Source organism: Felis catus, chromosome B1 (assembly GCF_018350175.1).
Source record: "Felis catus isolate Fca126 chromosome B1, F.catus_Fca126_mat1.0, whole genome shotgun sequence".
Lineage (NCBI taxonomy): Eukaryota > Metazoa > Chordata > Mammalia > Carnivora > Felidae > Felis > Felis catus.
In genome coordinates this window covers 95,797,184-95,815,782 of record NC_058371.1, presented here as the reverse complement: position 1 = coordinate 95,815,782, position 18,599 = coordinate 95,797,184, and the positions used below count along the sequence as shown (strand labels likewise).

At 43.2% G+C, this 18,599-nt stretch overlaps 1 protein-coding gene across 16 annotated transcripts in view; it reads left to right on the top strand.

Annotated features, from left to right (window-relative positions):
* JADE1 (jade family PHD finger 1) overlaps positions 1-14,946 on the top strand; it is a 59,287-nt gene extending 44,341 nt beyond the window's left edge. For all 16 annotated transcript variants that reach the window (XM_003985012.6, XM_019828967.3, XM_045055868.1 and 13 more), the window contains 3 exons: positions 1,494-2,015; positions 7,407-7,524; positions 11,097-14,946. In XM_003985012.6, coding sequence (XP_003985061.1) covers positions 1,494-2,015; positions 7,407-7,524; positions 11,097-12,007 — 1,551 coding nt within the window. In that variant the 3' untranslated portion in view covers positions 12,008-14,946. The remainder of the gene's footprint in view (positions 1-1,493; positions 2,016-7,406; positions 7,525-11,096) is intronic.
* Positions 14,947-18,599: the final 3,653 nt, after the last annotated feature.

Sequence of the window (18,599 nt, the reverse complement as noted above, 5' to 3'; positions counted from 1 at the left end):
TGCCACTAAAGCTGATTTCACACATTTCTTGGAATTGAGGTTATTTATAGGTAAAATTAACAGATTTATGTTAGTTCATATGCTATAAGTGTTTGTAATGGGAATGGTGAAGGGAGCTGGATTTTCTGTACTTGTGGGTATAAGAGACTTTATAAAAATGGAAGAAATCATGGCTGGCAATGAGTCACCTCTTAAATACCGAAATGATGAGGGAAAAAAAAAAAAAACCCAACTCAAGCCTCTGCCATTTGTGGTTCTGGGATTCGGGGTCTGTTGAATGAGTTTAATTAAGCTTTTCAAGCTGGCCTTGGGCCACTGGGTTCTGCTCCTCTCTGCAGCCCTGGTGTGCCCGGGGATCACTTGGCCTCAGACGATACAGTGTTGCTTTTGAGGGACTGGCTTTAGTCACCACAAGGAACCTCCTTCCAGGGATTCGCCCAGCAAGATCAGATGGGGAGAAGTTAATGACTTTCCTCCTGCTGGGCTTCTGGCTTGCCATCTGAATCAAGGCACTAAATTATAGCCCTGAGCAGGCAGTGAGAGGGAAGGTGTTCAGTGAGGAGGAAGGCATGGCTGGGTGGTGCCTGGTCTCTAGGTCGACCTCCCTGTGACCCACAGGAAGCAGGTCCTTCATGGTTCTGCTGCTCAGCAGTCAGGCACACGTGACGCTGGGAGTAGCCGGTACTACCAGTCCCTGCGCACACTGGTTTCCGTGCAGGGCCTGCGCTGGTCCCTGGAGCTTTCTGCATATGCTGGAGCTTCTTCACGGGTGAGGAGGCCTTTTCTCATCTGCCTTCCTGTGCTGGATTCTCTTTGCTCCTTTTCTTTCCTGCTCGTCCAGGAGTTGTTTCATTCATTCTCCTCAGACGTGAGCAGCCCTTGGCTGCTTGGAGGAACTGTAGCATTTATTTTTCCACTTGTGTTGGGCTCTTCTCGGCTGGGGGGTGAGAATGAGGATTCACGTTCCTTTAAAAACTCTGACTAGCAGTCATTCTTCCTGAAGAGATTCTTTTTCAACCTTTTAATATAAGCACACTTTTAAAAGAGTTCAAATCTAGGAACACCAATTAATGTTTCAAAGTTTATTTTGCATGTTGAGCACATGTTCTTTTTAAATATAATCTGAGTGCCAGACCACCTTTGTTTGTGTGTGGCCTTTGTATAATTGTGTCTGCTTTTAGAGGCGTTTTGGATGCAGTTACCTTTCTGGGAGTTGGGTTGGTTCACCAAACCTTTCAGCCAAAGGGTTGGTTCACCAAACCTTTCACCTAAAGAGTTCCTTTAATTCCCAAGCCTTACCTTACTTAAAATATGACTCGGTGTACCAGGGTTGATCCAGGTAGAATGTCCTGCCCCGGCACGTGTTCGAGGTGCTGCTCTTCCTGTGTGTGTGTGTGCGTGTGCGCGCACGCATGGGGGGTGCTTGGCTTGGAGGGGCTTCAGCCCCGTCACTCCATAACGGTCTCTTCTCTCCTTCTCTGTGTTCTTACCAGTGCTCTGTGAAGAACTGCCGCACAGCCTTTCACGTGACCTGTGCTTTCGACCGGGGCCTGGAGATGAAGACCATCTTGGCGGAGAACGATGAAGTCAAGTTCAAGTCCTACTGCCCGAAGCACAGCTCACATAGAAAACCCGAGGAGAGCCTCGGTGAGGGGGCCACTCAGGAGAATGGGGCCTCTGAGTGTTCCCCTCGGAATCCACTGGAGCCTTTTGCCAGCCTTGAGCAGAATCAAGAAGAGGCCCACCGGGTGAGTGTCCGTAAGCAGAAGCTGCAGCAGCTGGAAGATGAGTTCTACACCTTCGTCAACCTGCTGGATGTTGCCAGGGCCCTGCGGCTGCCTGAGGAAGTAGTGGATTTCCTGTACCAGTACTGGAAGTTGAAGAGGAAGGTCAACTTCAACAAGCCCTTGATCACTCCAAAGAAAGACGAAGAGGACAATCTAGCGAAGAGGGAGCAGGATGTCTTGTTTAGGAGGCTGCAGCTGTTCACTCATCTGCGGCAGGACCTGGAGAGGGTAATGATTGACACTGACACCTTGTAGTGACTTAGAAAAGAAGATTGCAAAGAGGCGGCTGCTCGCCCAGAGCAAGGAATGGTAGCCAGTTCATTTACTCTCAGACCCTTGTACATACTGCAGCATGAGGTTGTGTTGGTTCAATATACTTATGGGCTGGTAAACTCATTGTACATATGTGTAAGACTGCCACAGAGTGGGGAGCTTCTCTGTGATTTATTTTTAAAACACTTTCCTATTAATCCTTATTGTTCTTCTGTAAGATCACATGGGGTGTGTCCCCTCCGCCTTTCATTCCAGTACTAGCGGGAACTGAGCCCCAGGGAAAATGACCAAAGGATTGGCTCAGAATTGTTTGCAAATGGAGTTAGAAAAGAAAACCAGGTGGGTTTAATTCGTGGTGGGGGCGGACAGAAGTAGAGAGATCTCTTGTTCAACCTGGGGAAACACTGGGTGCTTGTGACGGGCTCATCAAGGAGAGCGAAGCACCGCCTCTCTGGCCCACCTTCATTTCTTGGCTGATTCACAGGGACATTCCGGTAATGTCACGGAGGAGAGCAGGCTGTGGGTGCTGATATGTGTGCATGATCTTATATACACGTGCCTATCTGTTCCAGAGGGTACTCCTGGCAACGAGGTGCTAAGTCATCACTGAGGCAGTGTCTGTATGTTGTGCGTGTCTGCTCGTGTGTCCATGCCCATGTGTGTCTATGCGGTGTGTCTGTGCAGGTGTGGGGTGGGGTACCTGGTGCATAGGGGTATCTGATCTGTCTGAGGAGCCCCTTGTAATGCTCAGGACACTAGTTTATCACACTACTGGATTGCTGAACGTAGTGGCTGTTGGCTGCCTGGAGCCTCAGCTGATGGCACTTCCCTCAACTGTTTGCTGTTTTGTGCCTCCCCAGTTCTCCATTACCTTTGGAGTCCCAGTCTGGACCTCCCTTCCTGCTACTGGAATAATTAGGAATGGGCTCTCTTCCCTCCAGGGCCTCCTGCTCCCTGTAGGTAGTCTCTGAGACTTGCTAATTGGGGATACATCTTAGAGCATCTTCTGCGTCATCTCGCCTGACTGCCAGCTACTGTTGAATTCATTAGTGCAGAGGAGATGGGACTGAGGCGCTCTGGCCTGAAGCATCCTGCACTGAAAGGCACCCAAGTGGCCTGAAATGGTTAACGCATCTCCCCCAAAGCACCTCACTTATTAGCAGGGTGTGATTCATCTTCCTGGGAGAGGATCTGACACGTAGATGATTTGAAATATGAGAGTGTAGGCAAGGAATAGGGAAAAAAAAGGAGCAGTATTAAGCCAAAGATCCAGATCTCACAGAGACCTGCATGGCCCTGTTCTAGACGGCAGAGGAGCAAAAGTATTAAGTGTTCATTAGAGATCCTTCGTAGTATGAGACTTGAGTGCCCAAGGACCAGCTGTCGTAACACCCCTTCCATGACCAAGTTAGGATTCCAGATTCAGGCAGAGGCCGAGCAGGAGAGGCAGGCGTGAAGCGCCGGAGGGTTTGTGAGGCTTTTGTGCTGCCGTGCCCCCCCTGGTGGTGAGTGTAAAGAAGACCTCGCCTCGACCACATTGTGTGTGTGGCGTTTTTGTTAAGAGCTGAGAAAGGGATTCAGAAGGATAAACTGGAATCCTGGTGGGAAGCCATTATATTATCCCAGCCTGACAACTGCTGTACTTGGGGTGCATGAGCTATGGAGTCAGATAGTCCTCAGGAGGGAGGACGAGAAGTCTAAATGTTTGGACTGTGTTTGTCTCACAATCACCACAAAATAAAAGTGTAGAAAATGCTTGTGGTGTACTAACTCTTTTCTGTACTTAAGTTACTCAGATTAACATGCACTTATAATTCAATTCTAAACATTTTTTTTTTTTGAAGTCATCACTGTTGGTTTTAAGTAGAATGATACCAATGATGTATGAGAAACAGGGAATAAATCAGGATTTTTGTGTGTGTGTGTGTGGCATTACTTACATTTACTTTATTAAAAGCTTAAGAGATCTTAGGGAATTTAGTGTCAGTTTTAAATGGGCTTATTATAATGAAAAATATGTTTTCCGGGTTTTAAAAATTGAAATATTTGCTGTGCTCCTGAGAGCTGCACAGTTCTTTGTAATTATAGACAACAAGTATATGTCAGGCCAAAGGCTTATCAGGGCAGGGGTAACCAGAACAAATAAATTACTTTGTGTTTCAATTAAGTTGGATTTCTAATTCACACAGTAGTTCACAGCAGGTATGCAGAATCCAAGAATACACGAGTCTGTGATCAAGGCTGTGGTCAATACCAAACTGACAAGTAGACTTCATTAGAAATGTAAACCACTGATAACTGATAATGGTAATAGCTCTTTTTTGCAAATACACACCTTGGGGCATTGCACACCTGGGTACAATTCTGGATCAGAAAGGTGGCAGGAGTGGATTTTAGGGTTTGAGAACCAACATCTTTAAGAAGACACCATTGCTCATGTGTAGTCTGTGGCTATGTCAAGTTCCTGAGGCTGCCACTCACTCTGGTGGGGTTCCTTTCCCCTAGACATCTTTTAAAAGATGCAGTAAACATCCGTAAATGAGTACGTGCTCAGATAAAGACGTACTGCCTGTGCACTTGTGGCTGGGTCATCGGAAAGGGCCAGCCCCTGGGAGGCTATCCTACTCAACACGGTGGAATGATCACCTTTGAAAATCTGGTAGAGGTTCTAGTTATCCCTGGATGAAAGGCATGTTAAGCTTTAGTGTTGCAAGGAGTGTTTTGGCATTGAAGAAAACCCCTTGAAACCATTCTTGGATTCCCGAGGGCAGTGGTTCTCAGAGTGTGGGCCCCAGCCAGCAGCAACATTCCCTGGACACCTCAGAAGTGCCAAGTTTTGGATGCCACCTCTGACTCCAGAAATGGGGTAGGGGCCAGCATTCTGTGTTTTAGGGTCCTCATGTGTTCCTGTTTGAGAACCACCGCTTTTGGGGAAAGCCGGACTCTGGTTTAACATGGTGTGAGGGAGAGTGCACCCATGAACTGGCTTTTTTTTTGGTCAGCAGGGGAGGACACTTAGTTGAGTAGTGCACAGGAAGGGCCACGTGCAGGGTATGTTTTGAGGATAGAGCCTCGGTTCAGCTCTACTACAGGGACTGCTGATGGAAGCTGTGTGAGGAGTGTTCTGTGCATAAGGGAGGGAAAAAAGTTCAGGGCGCTCGCTGTTCTAAATGTGGTCAGCTAGGCCTGGGTTATTCATGGGCTGATTTGTTCCATTGAAAATCCACCCTGGCCTTAGTTTTTTGGGGTTATAGGAAGAGGTTTCTCATCAGAGATCATGGGAGAAAGAAGTAGAATTTGCCCACTTAGCCAGGGTGGAAGCCTTTCCTGGGGGTAGTGGTTGAAGCTACCAAAATTGAATTTAAATAATATGTGAAGTTTGGATACTCTGTTTTCATGCATAATTTTGAGTAAGGGAAATGGAAGTTATCTTGGCTGTACCTCTGACTTGAAAAGAAGAGGATTCTTATCTGTTCCTAGGATGTCAGAATTTGTTTCCATTTCCTATTTCCAGAGGTTGGATGCCTTGTCTTGATGTAAAAACTGTTCTCCAAAAGTTCTGAATCTGTGCTACAGATCTAAGTCTTGCCCCTTCTTCTTTTTGAGCTTCCACTCTTAATATCCGCCTTGGGTGAAACAGTATTTATCAAAGACAATAGCCTATTAGCCACTTCTATCCCCAAACTGGTCATGATTTTTATAAGACACCTACTTCCTGGCCTGGGGTTCTGAGGCTGTCAGAACGGGCTTTAGCTAAGGTAAATTACACCAAAATAATATTTACTCTGAGACAGGGAGAGTGATTTTCTTTTCAGTTCTTTAATTCTAAGAACACACACACACATACACACACGTCTGTCTACACATCAAGAAGAGAGATGTTAGGAACATCCTAAATAGTCCGTGAATTGGTTAGGGTCAGCAGAAGCCTTACTTGGTGACCTGGTGTTAGGCCAGTAAATTGCACCATGATGCAGTGTGAAAGCCAGCCAACCTGTTCCTCTTTATGCCTTCTGTCCTCTTGCAAACAAGACTGCCTTGATTGAGTACAACTCAGGACAGAACAGCTGGAATTGTTAGGGTCTAAAAGGACTGGAAACCCTAGGGGAGGTCTCTGCACAGAAGCCAGAGTGCAGTCGTGTGTGTGGCTTGTTGCCATTCTAACAGAAGAAAAGATTGGTGACTCGAACTTGCCCATTTCAAGGAAGGTTGTCAGGGAAGGGATTGCCCAAGCCTCTGGAAGACACGAGTTTTTAGGGGAGTGTAGTCCTGCCTTGGACAGAAGACGTGATGGGGATGCAGCGTCCCTTCACTCCTGCCACTGAGCTATTTAGGGCATCTTGTCTTCATCTTCCTGAAAGTTTGTATCCCTGCTGTGTTAAATTTGACATTTGTGTTTTCAGGTGCAATAATCCAGTCAGGTTTCCCAGTAGGTTTGAGGACTGAAGGATTTAAGGGGGTTTACTATTTTTTCGTATCACCTGATCACAGGTGGCTTTAAAAATGGGGAACAGATTTGGGTGTCGACTAGTTCATATTTGTTAGCATATGCACGTGATCCCAGTGCCTGCCATGGGATACGAAGTGGAGCTCTTAGCACTTGGGTCCTTTCAGTTACTTACAGGTGATTCTGGACAAGGTCAGTGTCAGTTCTTCAAGTGGTGACACGAGCTGGCCTTGAGATGTTGATGGCATGTCAATGGCAAAGTGAGGACATTACCTAGCTTCACACTCTAGGAACACATTAGCTACCTGTGAACTCACATTTCAACTATCCAGTTGACAAGTTTACTTGGCTTCCTGGTGACCGTTTGGTCTTCTAGTGGGCTCTGTGCAGGGTTTTTTTTTTTTTTTTTGAGGGGGGAGGGAGTTTCCTCCTGTGATGGCCCTTGACTCTGTGCTTACCTAATTCCATCTTCAGAAAATGCTTGACAAAGTGGCTTCTGAACTGCTCTAAAGCCTTAGATAATAGAATTGGTGGAAAGAGGATACTGAGGGGTGGTAAGCAGAGCTCCTTGGCAAGAGGTAGCAAGTCTGGACCGGGACCCCGGCAGTCTTCCCCTGAGGATGAGCCTCAGGCTGGGGGTGGTGGGGGTGGGCAGGGCTTTTGAGTTCCTAGTCTTTTTTGTGCTGCCCCCTACATTGAGGGGTATATGTGGAATCCTAGTTAGCAGCCCCAAAGGAGATTAGAGATTGGATAAAGTGTTTGAAGTACATCTTGATTTCAGATGTCACACAAGACCCTAGCGGGACAAATTTCTCATGTTTAGGAAAAAAAAAAAAACCAACACCAAAGTACCGTTATAATGTATTACTTACTTAGAATCTTTATTCTCTACGTTCTAGGTTCGGAACCTCACTTACATGGTGACCCGCAGGGAAAAGATTAAGCGATCTGTGTGCAAAGTCCAGGAACAGATATTCAATCTTTACACTAAGCTCTTGGAGCAAGAAAGAGTTTCAGGTATGCATTAAGCTCTTGTAGGTCAAACAATAGTGCAGGGGTTTGTAAACCTTAACGTTCTGTTAAGGAAAAAAAAATGTTTAATTTTCTTTTATTTATGCTATAGGAGAATCTGAATAGCCCAGACTTTGATATTCAAAGAAAATCTTTTGGCATTTGAAGCATCATGGTAATAGGGAAAAGGGCTATGAATTTGACCTCAACTAGAGGTCGAATCCTAAATTCTCTCCTTATAGGCCAAATACAAGTAAGCCTAAGTTTTCAGAGGCTCCCCCATTTCCTCCTGTGTAATAGGAGGAAGGTATCTCGAGCTTCCTTCTGGGAGCCATTGTGACATGCAAGCAAAACCAACTTCTACGTTATATTGCAAAGCACTTGATAAATGTATAAAGTGTCATGGGGACACCTGTAAAGATTTATGGATTATCTAGCCTTCGGATCTACCTGTAACATATCATAAATAAGGTATCTTAAGACTGTGTTCTTAAGACACATATCCATGTTTAGATAACGTTCACAGTGTACTTTTTGGTGTAGGTGGAATTTTGAATATTTTTGAGATTCAGCATCAAGTGTTTACTTAATTTTTCTGGGCTAGGTGAAGTGAAAAGGGGAACTTGCTCAATTCTGGAGAGCACTTCAGTGACTTGGAGGTGGAGTGCAAAGTTGGCCAAGTCGCTGAACCTGCCTGGGACTCTTGATCTGTAAAAGGGGCTTGGTTCAGAACCATGACCTCTAACGAGTCTTTGAGCGCTAACACTCTGTGAACGTGAGCCCTGTACAGCTGGCCTCGTAAAGGTTTCAGAGAAGGAGGTATGTGGGGTGGGTCTGGCGGGTCTTCAGTGAGCTCTGTGGCTCTGCTCTGCCCTTGGGCCAGAGCATCAGTGTTCACAGTGCTCCCTTCATGTGGCCCCAGACACATATGCAGGCACAGACGCTGGCTTTTCCTGTTTCTGTGGCTTTTAGTCTCTGTAGAGACTGACATGTAGAAACAACAAAGACATTGTTCTATCCTATTATATGGAAATCCGAATTCTGGTTTACCTAAAACTAACCAGATGTATGGAACTAGAGGTAAATTGGGTCAGCTGAACAAAGAGAAAAAAAGCTTAGGGAGTTTTGAATGATATTCTTGAGGTGTTACATAGTTAATACTAATGCCATTAACTTACTAATGTTAACCTAGATATTTTCTTCCTGAGAATAAATAGTTTTCAGATGTATCATTAACTAGAGTTGATAGTTGTGATTTAAAATGAGTTGAAGTAAGTTTTTCTAAGTAGGGTTCATAAGTGATTCAGATTCTTTCAAGTGAACTTCTTTCGTTCGTTATTCCTACTTGAATGCAAATAAATAGGACCTGTTTTATCCCTTGCCTTTGCGTCCTCACACAAACAGCCCACATGCAAGGCTGTCTGGTGCCGATCGGCCAGTGTCCAGCCGGCAGAGGCCAAGCTGTCAGAGCTGCCGTTGCACAGAGCCGTTAGTGCGGGTTGTACCTGTGGAGTTTTGCCACTGGAGGGCTTTCTGTGACTCTTGTTGAGGTATTATGTAATGAGTGATTGCCTATAAAAATAAGCTGTAAAGCACATTTTCATCTGATTTCACTTAAGGGTCATTTTTCATGGATACTGCAGGCAGCTTTTTGCATTTCATGGCTGAGGTTTTTACTTGGGTAGGTGATTGAGATTCTTACCCAGGTTAGGAAGTATTTTGTGTAACAGGGCTGTAATGAGAACCTACTGTTGTTCCAGAGAAGGTAAACAAACCCTCCCATCCCTCTGAGATATGAACCATACTGAGTCTGATGGGTTGAAAGCAACATTAATCTAACTGCAGGATGCCACAGGGAATGAAGGGGAAACCTTCAGGATGCCTGTTTTTTTTTTCTTTTCCAGTTTTTAGATTTTCAGTTGTGTTCTTACTCATGCCCCAAGTGGATCTCATGTCTTATTAAGATAGATGGTTTCAGGTGGAGGACAGCCATGACTTCTAAGTGTCAGTCACGGTCTGCGGTTTAGACTCTGGTGTGTGAATCTGAGAATGAGCAGGGCCGTTCTGTTGGATGAGAGTGTCCTCAGTGGAGACCGTGCTCATGGGAGGTCGGGAGTCGGAGACTTTTCAGAGACCTGGATCCCAAGTGGATGGAAATCAGAATTTAGAAAATGTCAGTCCCTCTTACCTTGGTTTTCCCACAGTAGGCGACTGAGGAAAAGAAATGTGGTGTGAAGGGTGGCCCTAACAGTTGATTCTTGAGAAAGCACACATCTTTAGCCCAGCAGATTGTAAAACCCCTTCCCCTGTGACTGTCCATAGCAGGTTCATGTTTAGAGTTGCCAGCTCTGTTGTTTACATGCAGGGTCCTTGTCTGCTGAGCAGTGAGGTCGCATGTAGGCTCCTGCCTGGCAGAGCCTTGTTTTCCTGGTGGTTTATCCTTTATGGGAGACAAACATGAAATTGGCTCTTTATAGATGTCCTGGAGGCTCCTGCAGAAATGTGGTCCATGAACTCCAGTGTGTTAACAAATTCACTCAGTGTTTTTCACACTGAGGGTTCTAAGTCGTAAGTTGGTTGTGAGATGAATTCAGTGGGTCACCACCAGCATTAAAAGCAAGTGACATAGAATAGAAAATGTCAGAGTGCCACATCACATGGTGAAGGCTAATATGATTTCATGAAATGTAAACTTTACTGGGTTGCACTGTGAAATTTAGTTATTGTGATTTACATCAGAAATGAAAAACACCATTTTAACCTATCCTCATGTTGGATGATAATTCAGTTTAATTCCACAAATGGGCTTTGCATATAATAGTAAACCTTTTTAAAAGACATTTACTATGTGTCAAGAATGATTTTAAACATTCCATTCTCATTTCATGTACTTACATGTATGTATCCTCACTATGGCCCTGTGAGGGTATATTTACTTTGGAGAAGGAAACTGTGGAGACCTGCTGCCTCCCCTTGTGGTGCTGTCTTGTAGGGAGGCAAGGCAGGTGACTAGCCAGGTGCAGGGGTAGGGGCAGTGCTTGACCACCAGATGGATTTGGCATGGATTCCTCTATGAAAGTCAGATCAGTTACTTTGTTTGAAGGAAAACATTTTTTTTAATGTTTTATTTTCGAGAGAGAGAGAACATGAACGAGTGGGGGAGGGGCAGAGAAAGAGGGAGACACAGAATCTGAAGCAGGCTCCAGGCTCCGAGCTGTCAGCACAGAGCCCAATGCGGGGCTTCAACTCATGAACTGTGAGATCATGACCTGAGCCAAAGTCGATGCTCAACCAACTGAGCCCCCAGGTGCCCAGAAAATATTTTTCTTAGATGTTTCATGAAAAAGTTTGTGAGCTTCAGCTATTTTATAAAATAAGAGCATATTGAATGGAGTATGCAGATTCTCAAGGCAGGTGATATCTTTATACGAAAAACCAAATTTTTATAAATGGGGTGGTTGTATATTATAGTGTTGGGTGGGAAGTTTGCATTAACAGGGCCATGCCACGGGTCTAGAATTTAATTGTTCTGGATCTGCCTCTGTAATTTTTCTTTCTCTGTGGTTATATGTTCATAGGTGTGCCTTCATCTTCCTGCTCCTCGTCCTCACTGGAAAACATGCTTTTGTTCAACAGTCCTTCTGTGGGCCCTGATGCTCCCAAGATAGAGGACTTGAAGTGGCATTCTGCGTTCTTCAGGAAGCAAATGGGTACTTCCTTGGTTCATTCGCTGAAAAAGCCCCATAAGCGAGATCCATTGCAGAACAGCACTGGGAGTGGAGGCAAAGCCCTGCTGAAGCAGCCAGACCTGTGTGGTAGAAGGGAGGGGATGGTGGTCCCAGAGAGCTTTTTGAGTTTTGAAAAGACCTTTGCAGAAGCGCGTCTCCTGTCAGCACAACAGAAAAATGGTGTGGTGGTGCCCGACCACGGGGACAGAAGAGACCATCGTTTCCATTGTGATCTCAGTAAGGGAGACTTAAAGGACAGACCTTGTAAACAGAGTCACAAGCCTCTCAGGTCCACAGACATGTCCCAGAGGCATCTGGACAGCACACGAGCTACCACCTCCCCTGGAGGGGGGCAGTCAGCACCCGGCACAAGGAAGGAGATAGTGCCCAAGTGCAACGGCTCCCTAATCAGAGTAAACTATAACCAGACTGCAGTCAAAGTGCCTACAACGCCTGCCAGCCCGGTGAAGAACTGGGGAGGATTCCGGATTCCAAAGAAGGGGGAACGGCAGCAGCAGGGAGAGGCCCATGAGGGGGCCTGCCACCAGCACTCAGACTACCCCTATCTGGGCCTAGGCAGAGTTCCAGCTAAGGAAAGGGCCAAAAACAAATTAAAATCTGACAATGAGAATGACGGGTATGTCCCTGATGTAGAGATGAGTGACTCAGAGAGTGAGGCATCAGAGAAGAAATGTATACACGCCAGCAGCACCATCAACAGGAGGACAGACATTATCAGGAGAAGCATCTTGGCCTCTTGATGAAACAGATGGTGTGGGAGCACCGCGGGCTTGTCACGGAGTTGCTAGACGGGAGCTCTGACGCGGGGGACACGCAGAAACCCATCACTCCTGAGCTACGCAAACACATTTACTTGCAAGTCAGATTGAATTTTTTTTTCAGAGTCATTTATAAATCATTGTTGTGAGAAGTGTGTTATCTGCAACTTGTTGAGGAAACACAAGAGTAGATTGTAAGACACCGCTAAGACTAGAGGCTGAATTAAACACTAAAATAAGAATGAATGAAATAAGTCTTTAAAGAGGGCAAGGCTCACAGAAGCCTCCTGAGTTCTTACTGCCCTCTGTATCCTTCCCAAAGCACAAACTCTTGGTTACCTGAATATGCGGAATCAGATGCAGTTCTTGAGAAACCCTCACGTACCATTTATTAGCCCATAAAACTTACTTTCTAGGACTGTGGTAGAACTTGAAATCCTGTTTATACTTTGGCCCACAAGGCTGTTTTTGTTGCATTCTAGTTCTAGGCAGCAGCTCTGAAGCTTCAGTAACTCTAGGGAATTCAAGTGTAAATTATAATTGCGGATGGGAAAGAGAGAATTTTAACAAAGGTTGTTACTTGCAAATCTGAAGGGACAGGGTAGAGCTGCTGCAGCTTGGAGAGCTGGGGTAAATGTAGCTAGGTCCTATTGCCTGAAGCACTTGAATGCATTGTGGGAATGGGACTGGTGGAGAGTGAAGCCGTGAGAAAGTTCTATCTGTGAGAAAGGGCAGCTGGTTCCATGTTTTCAGTACCTTTGACCTTCCTCTTCCCTAACCACTGCCTTCTGGGCCAGCTTGGGATTTCCCTGGCCTTTGGCGATACCTGGCCGTCTGGCTTCCAACAATACTAATGGCTATTCAAGTTTAAGTGATGAACTTCCAGACTCTGGTGACATAACTGCCCAGAGTCAACCACTAGTGCGTATGTTGGGGAATCTGGGCTTCCAACCTGAACGGATTCCTTAAGGAAAAGGAAAAGAAAAAAAAAAAAAAAAAGGAAAAAGAAAAAAAAAGGAAAAAAAAAACCAAAATAAGTTATATTTTAAAAACAATAGAAAGGCAATAAGTTGCGATAACCTCTTACCATTGACCAAGGTTATACGGGAAAGAGATTGAAGTGTAATAGGTTTCCTGGAGTCAGAGTTCTAAGCTCCAATTCGTAACTTGGACTTTCTAATTGCAAATGGCAATAACTAGTAAGTTATCAGCAATAATGAATTTAGCATTAAATTTGAGTACAATGTTCTGTTTTTGCACTCACTGCAGTGCGTATGTATTAAGACAGTGGATAGTGTTAAGGTCCTGTTAATTTTCTTTGGAATTCAATGTAGTTGTGAATCAAACTTAAGAGAAGGAAAGTTTAAATAGCAATGAGATTTAGAATTATGGGCACTTGGAACAAGCCCAACTTCCCCTAAATTATCCTTAGTTTGTTAATATCAGTATTCAGATTCCTGATTCATTTATACATCTGTTTCCATGTGGCAGGGACATTCTGATACTTAATGAGTGATGCTTTGAGTTCTGTAGTTACCTTTCAAGTCTTCCAGGTGATTGTCAACAGCAAAAAAGGCTTATTGAATTCCATCTTGCTATGCAAGTTTTATCGGATGATCAAATAGTAGATCTGATGCATCCCCATTGTATGTATGACATTTTCAAACCAAGTCTTAACTTTTCAGATACATTTTAGTAGCTAATTCAGGGGAGGGGAAAGAATGACCCAGGTTTTTAGATTGACTATTTTTGAGCTACAGGGCTCATTTTGAAAGACTGCTCTCCAGATAAGCTGTTGCTACAGATATTAGGAGTTTCCTAATGGATCCAAGCTGTACATTCACTAGTAATTTAAAAATCAGATTTTTTTTGCATATGAGCAGAAACCTTTTTGCTGGATATGGAAGAAGGTGGACACTTTTCACAGTTAACCTTTTGACCACAGCAACAGCTCTGGGTGAGAGTAGAATATATAGAGGGGTAATTTGTCAAGCCATAGAAAGAAAATCTAAATTTTAGTAAGTATATGACCTCTCACCATTTTAAGAGGTACCAGATTCATTTGCACTATTTAGGAATGCTAGTTTTGTGCAAAAATAATGCCTTACCTGTTTTTTCCCCACATTTAGGTTGAAAAGCTTTCAAAGTTCCAAGTTATGCTGAACCAAAAAAAAACCAAAACAAAACAAAAAAATAAAGAAAAACCCACACAAAAACAAAACACAAAAAATAAAAAGCCCACACTTTTTATTCCTGCTTTGAAATGCAAATGGTATAGAGCACGGTTTCTCTGACAGTGTAATGATAGCTTTGTAAGTTAGTTCATGTCCTGCTGGGAACTCTGTATGAGGCAGCCATAGCAGCAGCCCACACACCCACCCACCCACTTGCACTCTATTAGTGTGGAACCATTTGCTCTTTTCTTTTCAGCTTTATCTTTCCTTGTGCATCCTGACCAAGAAATATCTTTGATTATGATCAATGTATTATGTCAAAATGTAGGCTAGTTAAACTTTTGTAAAGTTGCCTGGAATGTCATTTGTTAGGTTATAAACACAAAATCGAAATGAAGGGTTCTATGTGTTGTGTACAAATCTTAATTATTTTGAAATGGACGAACTTGTCATTACATTTGTAACCTTGTACAGAGGATTTTTCACTATGTGCCTAGCTTGGTGTCCATTCAGCTAAAATTGGAAAAAAAAAAGGTGCATGAAGAGTTAAAAATCAGAAATTAAACAAAGTATATGTAGAGATGACTATTTTATATTACATGGCCCAATCCTGTATTTATTTCTACCCCCTTTTTGAAAGTATTTATAAAACTAGTTGAGGACAGCTGTATTTTTTTGTTGAACTATTTAGTAGAATTTGTGCCTTTTTGTCTGTATGTGAATAAATGCTGTACATTTTGCAATACATTCTTAAGTGTCTTTTGAAATCTGATTTTGCTAAATATTTAAAGGTGTGTATGAAACAGCAGTCCTGAATGGGTGGTGTACGTTTCCTGTCTCTCAGTTTAGGAGTAAGAACCATAGCGGGCAACAAGATTATGGAGGAGCACAGGTCCACAGGGCTGCTGTTTGGCTCAACTCTGATGGTGAGACAATGAAAAATGATAATAGTTTGATTTTTGGTCTTTCTCACCTGGAGTTCTTTTCAGAATACAGTTTTTGATCTGAAAATAAACTGTTGGTGAAGCAACTTAGACTATAGGATCAGAGAGACCTGGGCTTACAGGCTGAACTGGAGCTTATCAGACACGTGACCTCTGCCAAGTCACCTACCCTGCATAAGCCTCGATCTTCCCTTCTGTAAAAAAGGATAACATCCCACTACCTCTCCTGGGGTTATTGTGATATTTAAGGCAAGTGCATAAAAAGCATCTCATAAAGCAGTAGGCATTTACTAAATGGTAGACTATAGTAAGAACAAGGCTTTGATTTCTCCAACATGTTACTTGGTGAGCTTTCTGAGGTAAAAAAAAAAAAAAAAGTTATTTCTGAATGACAGGAAGACTTTAAGGTCCTTCAAGAATGATTTTTCAAAGAGTAGTTTCATTAAATGCTTTCTTTTGATTGCAGAATTCTGGAACACTAGGACCAAGAAGAGCTACCCTCTGCATCCTACATAGAAGGTAGGTCCAAGATTACATACAGCATTAGGTATTGGCAGAACTGGGCCTAGACCCTAGTTCTCATTTCTGGTTTGGTGTTCTCCCTGCCTGAAATAGTATTTAACCACTAAATGCAGAAATCAGCATATAGATATACTTTCCTTCATACTGGGAACAGCAAAGCTGGTATGGGTTTATAGTCTGCATTCTCTTCTAGATTATGAGCCATGACAGGGTCGTGTCACTGTCCCTAATTTATAATTTTTGTAAAATTTTGGCCATTTTTAAAAATGTGAATTGTTCATACATTTGGCTAAAAGCTTGTTTATTTCTTCTTGTTCCTCCTTAGTGACTATTTACTTCCATGTTGCTTGCTCTGAGTAAGACCCCAGAGAGAAATAACTGTGGTTCTTCCTGCAAGGTCTTAAAGTTGAATAACCACAATAGTTCCCCAGGGAAATTAAGTCCCCAGGAGCCAAAGGAAGGGCCTATCACTGGCAATTCTGTGATACATGATGGGAAATGTGGCACCAGGTACTTGTGCTTATGTTTTTACCCAGATCACTTAGAAAACAGATTCTACCTTTGAAACTTCAGCCATCTGCAGCAAACTTTGCAGTTAACTTCAGGGTTGAACTCTTCAGTGTGATTTCCTTTTAATGCTCAGAACTGCATTAGGTGATGCGTTCTAGTCTGGGGTAGAAGAGCTTCAATTGCCTGGTCATTGAAAAAGAGGAAAAAAGCAAACCTGTCATCTACTTCCTTGACTTCAACTATTCTCTTTGCTGCCGAGTTTGAGGTCTCTGCAATCCAGCTCTTCCTGAGTTCCAATGGACTGCTTCCTGGGCATTTCCTCTTGGATGCATGCAGACACTTGAGATTTTGGAATGCCTCCTTTTCCCTGTCCTGCCTTAGAGAATGTCATCCAAGCCTGAAACCTGGGAGTCCTTTGTGAGTCCTTCCGTCAACTCCCACAGCCAAATGGTGATCCGGGTCACCAGATGCATACGCAGCAGTTATTTTTCACTTCTCTCAATCCCACCACCACCTGCCGTATAGTTTAAGTCTCATCATTTCTTGCCCGGATTATTGCAGCAGCCTCTTAGCTGGTTTCCTTGACTCCAGTCTTGCTGAAATTAATCCCTCCCCCCAACTAGCTACAGCTTTGATAATGCCATTTACACAGTGGTAACCTGCAATAAAAACTGATGCTGTCATTCCACATAGCCTTCAGTGGACCCTTCAGACTTCTGCAGGTAATTACAAAGCATTTATCAAATGGCTGACACTGACTGGTCTGTATTTTATGCATATTACTTTGCTCACAACATGTGAGGTAGGCACTATTATCTAATTGGCAGATGAGGAAACGGGCACAATTTGCTCAAGGTCAGTTGGTGGTAGAGCTGGGAGTTAATCCCAGCCAGACTACAACTCAGCTCCTTGGGCTCTACTGTCTCTCAGAATATAAAAATAGTTCACATCAAGTAGTTCGTGTGTTCTTGAGTTCACTGAGGATTATATATGTGAACTTAGGTTCAATGAGTTTCTATAAAGTAAAACTAATAATCTTGGCCTAAAACATTATGTTCATGTGCTGGATGAATACCTGCAAATAACCTAATGGAGGACGAGCAACAGTAGGCTTGTGGTCAGTCAGTTCCTGAATCGAATGGAATTCGTTTTGCTTCATACGTGTACATTTATGTAACACAAACATATTTACAGGTAAAATCTATGCATATAGGATCAAAGAAAATAACATTGCTATCAGAAACTTAATTCTGTGTCCTAACACACTGCTTGGAAACTTAAAGAGAATTATTTAAAGTTACATAGTTTCTTGATGATGAATCTGGAATTAAGACTAATGTCTTAAGACTTTTCAAACTGATTCTATGCAAAACTTTGCAATCGGTAATTTTGTGATATAACGTACAGTAAAATCTGGTTATTTTTTAGAAATAAGTCCTTCTCAGTCTTTTGGCAAAGATCAAATGCAGAAATGAATAAATCAAGCAATGCCAAATTAAATAGTGAAGTCATTCCTAATAGCAAAGTCATTCCTAATGGATCACTAGTGTATCCTGATATTCTCACTCTTCCTTGGCTTACATATGGCTGTTTGAAATAGTGTATTTATAATTATGGGCTAATTGTGGTTATTTTATCCACTAATCTGGCTGATGGTTCTAATTTCAGGATTATTACCAGTATGATACAATTTATGAAGCAAATTTTTTCTCTGGTGTTTCCCTTCCCCGCCACGTAGCAGCCTCAAAGGGCACTTTCCTTCTTTTCTTCCTAATTATGGCTCTGTTCCAACTTTACTGTTTGAATTGTTTGAGCTTCTCTTTTTCGTATTAAATCTCTGTGATATCTTTGCTTCAACTATTCCCAAGTACTTACTCAAAGTGAGTAAATACCTTTCAAACATCACGCTTTAAAATACCATGCTTAGGGCGCCTGGGTGGCTTAGTTGGTTAAGCAACCACATCTTGATTTCAGCTCAGGTCATGATCTCACATGTGATCATTGTGAGTTCGAGCCCCTCATCTGGCTGTATGCCCACTACTTGGGATTCTCTCCCTGCTCTTTGCCCCTCCCACACACACTGTATCTCTCTCAAATAAACTTAAAATCCCATGCTCTTGTTTTGACACAGGAAGGCATGCAAGACTGTATCAATCACTTTATAACTGCCAAACAATTTAACATTTAAGATTTTTTGGTAGCAACTTGGTAGACATGACACTTTTTTGGGGGTGAAATTGTTACCACTCATTACATCTGGAAACCTTCAAGAGATTGTCAGATTACGTGCATTACATAGAAAATTTCTTAGGAAAAGCACCTTCATATCTGGTGGGATTTTGTAATTTTTTCAAAACTTGAAACTGGCTAAAAAAAGTCCAGTAACTTTGGTGGAAAATAGATAGAGACCTAAGCAAGGGAAGT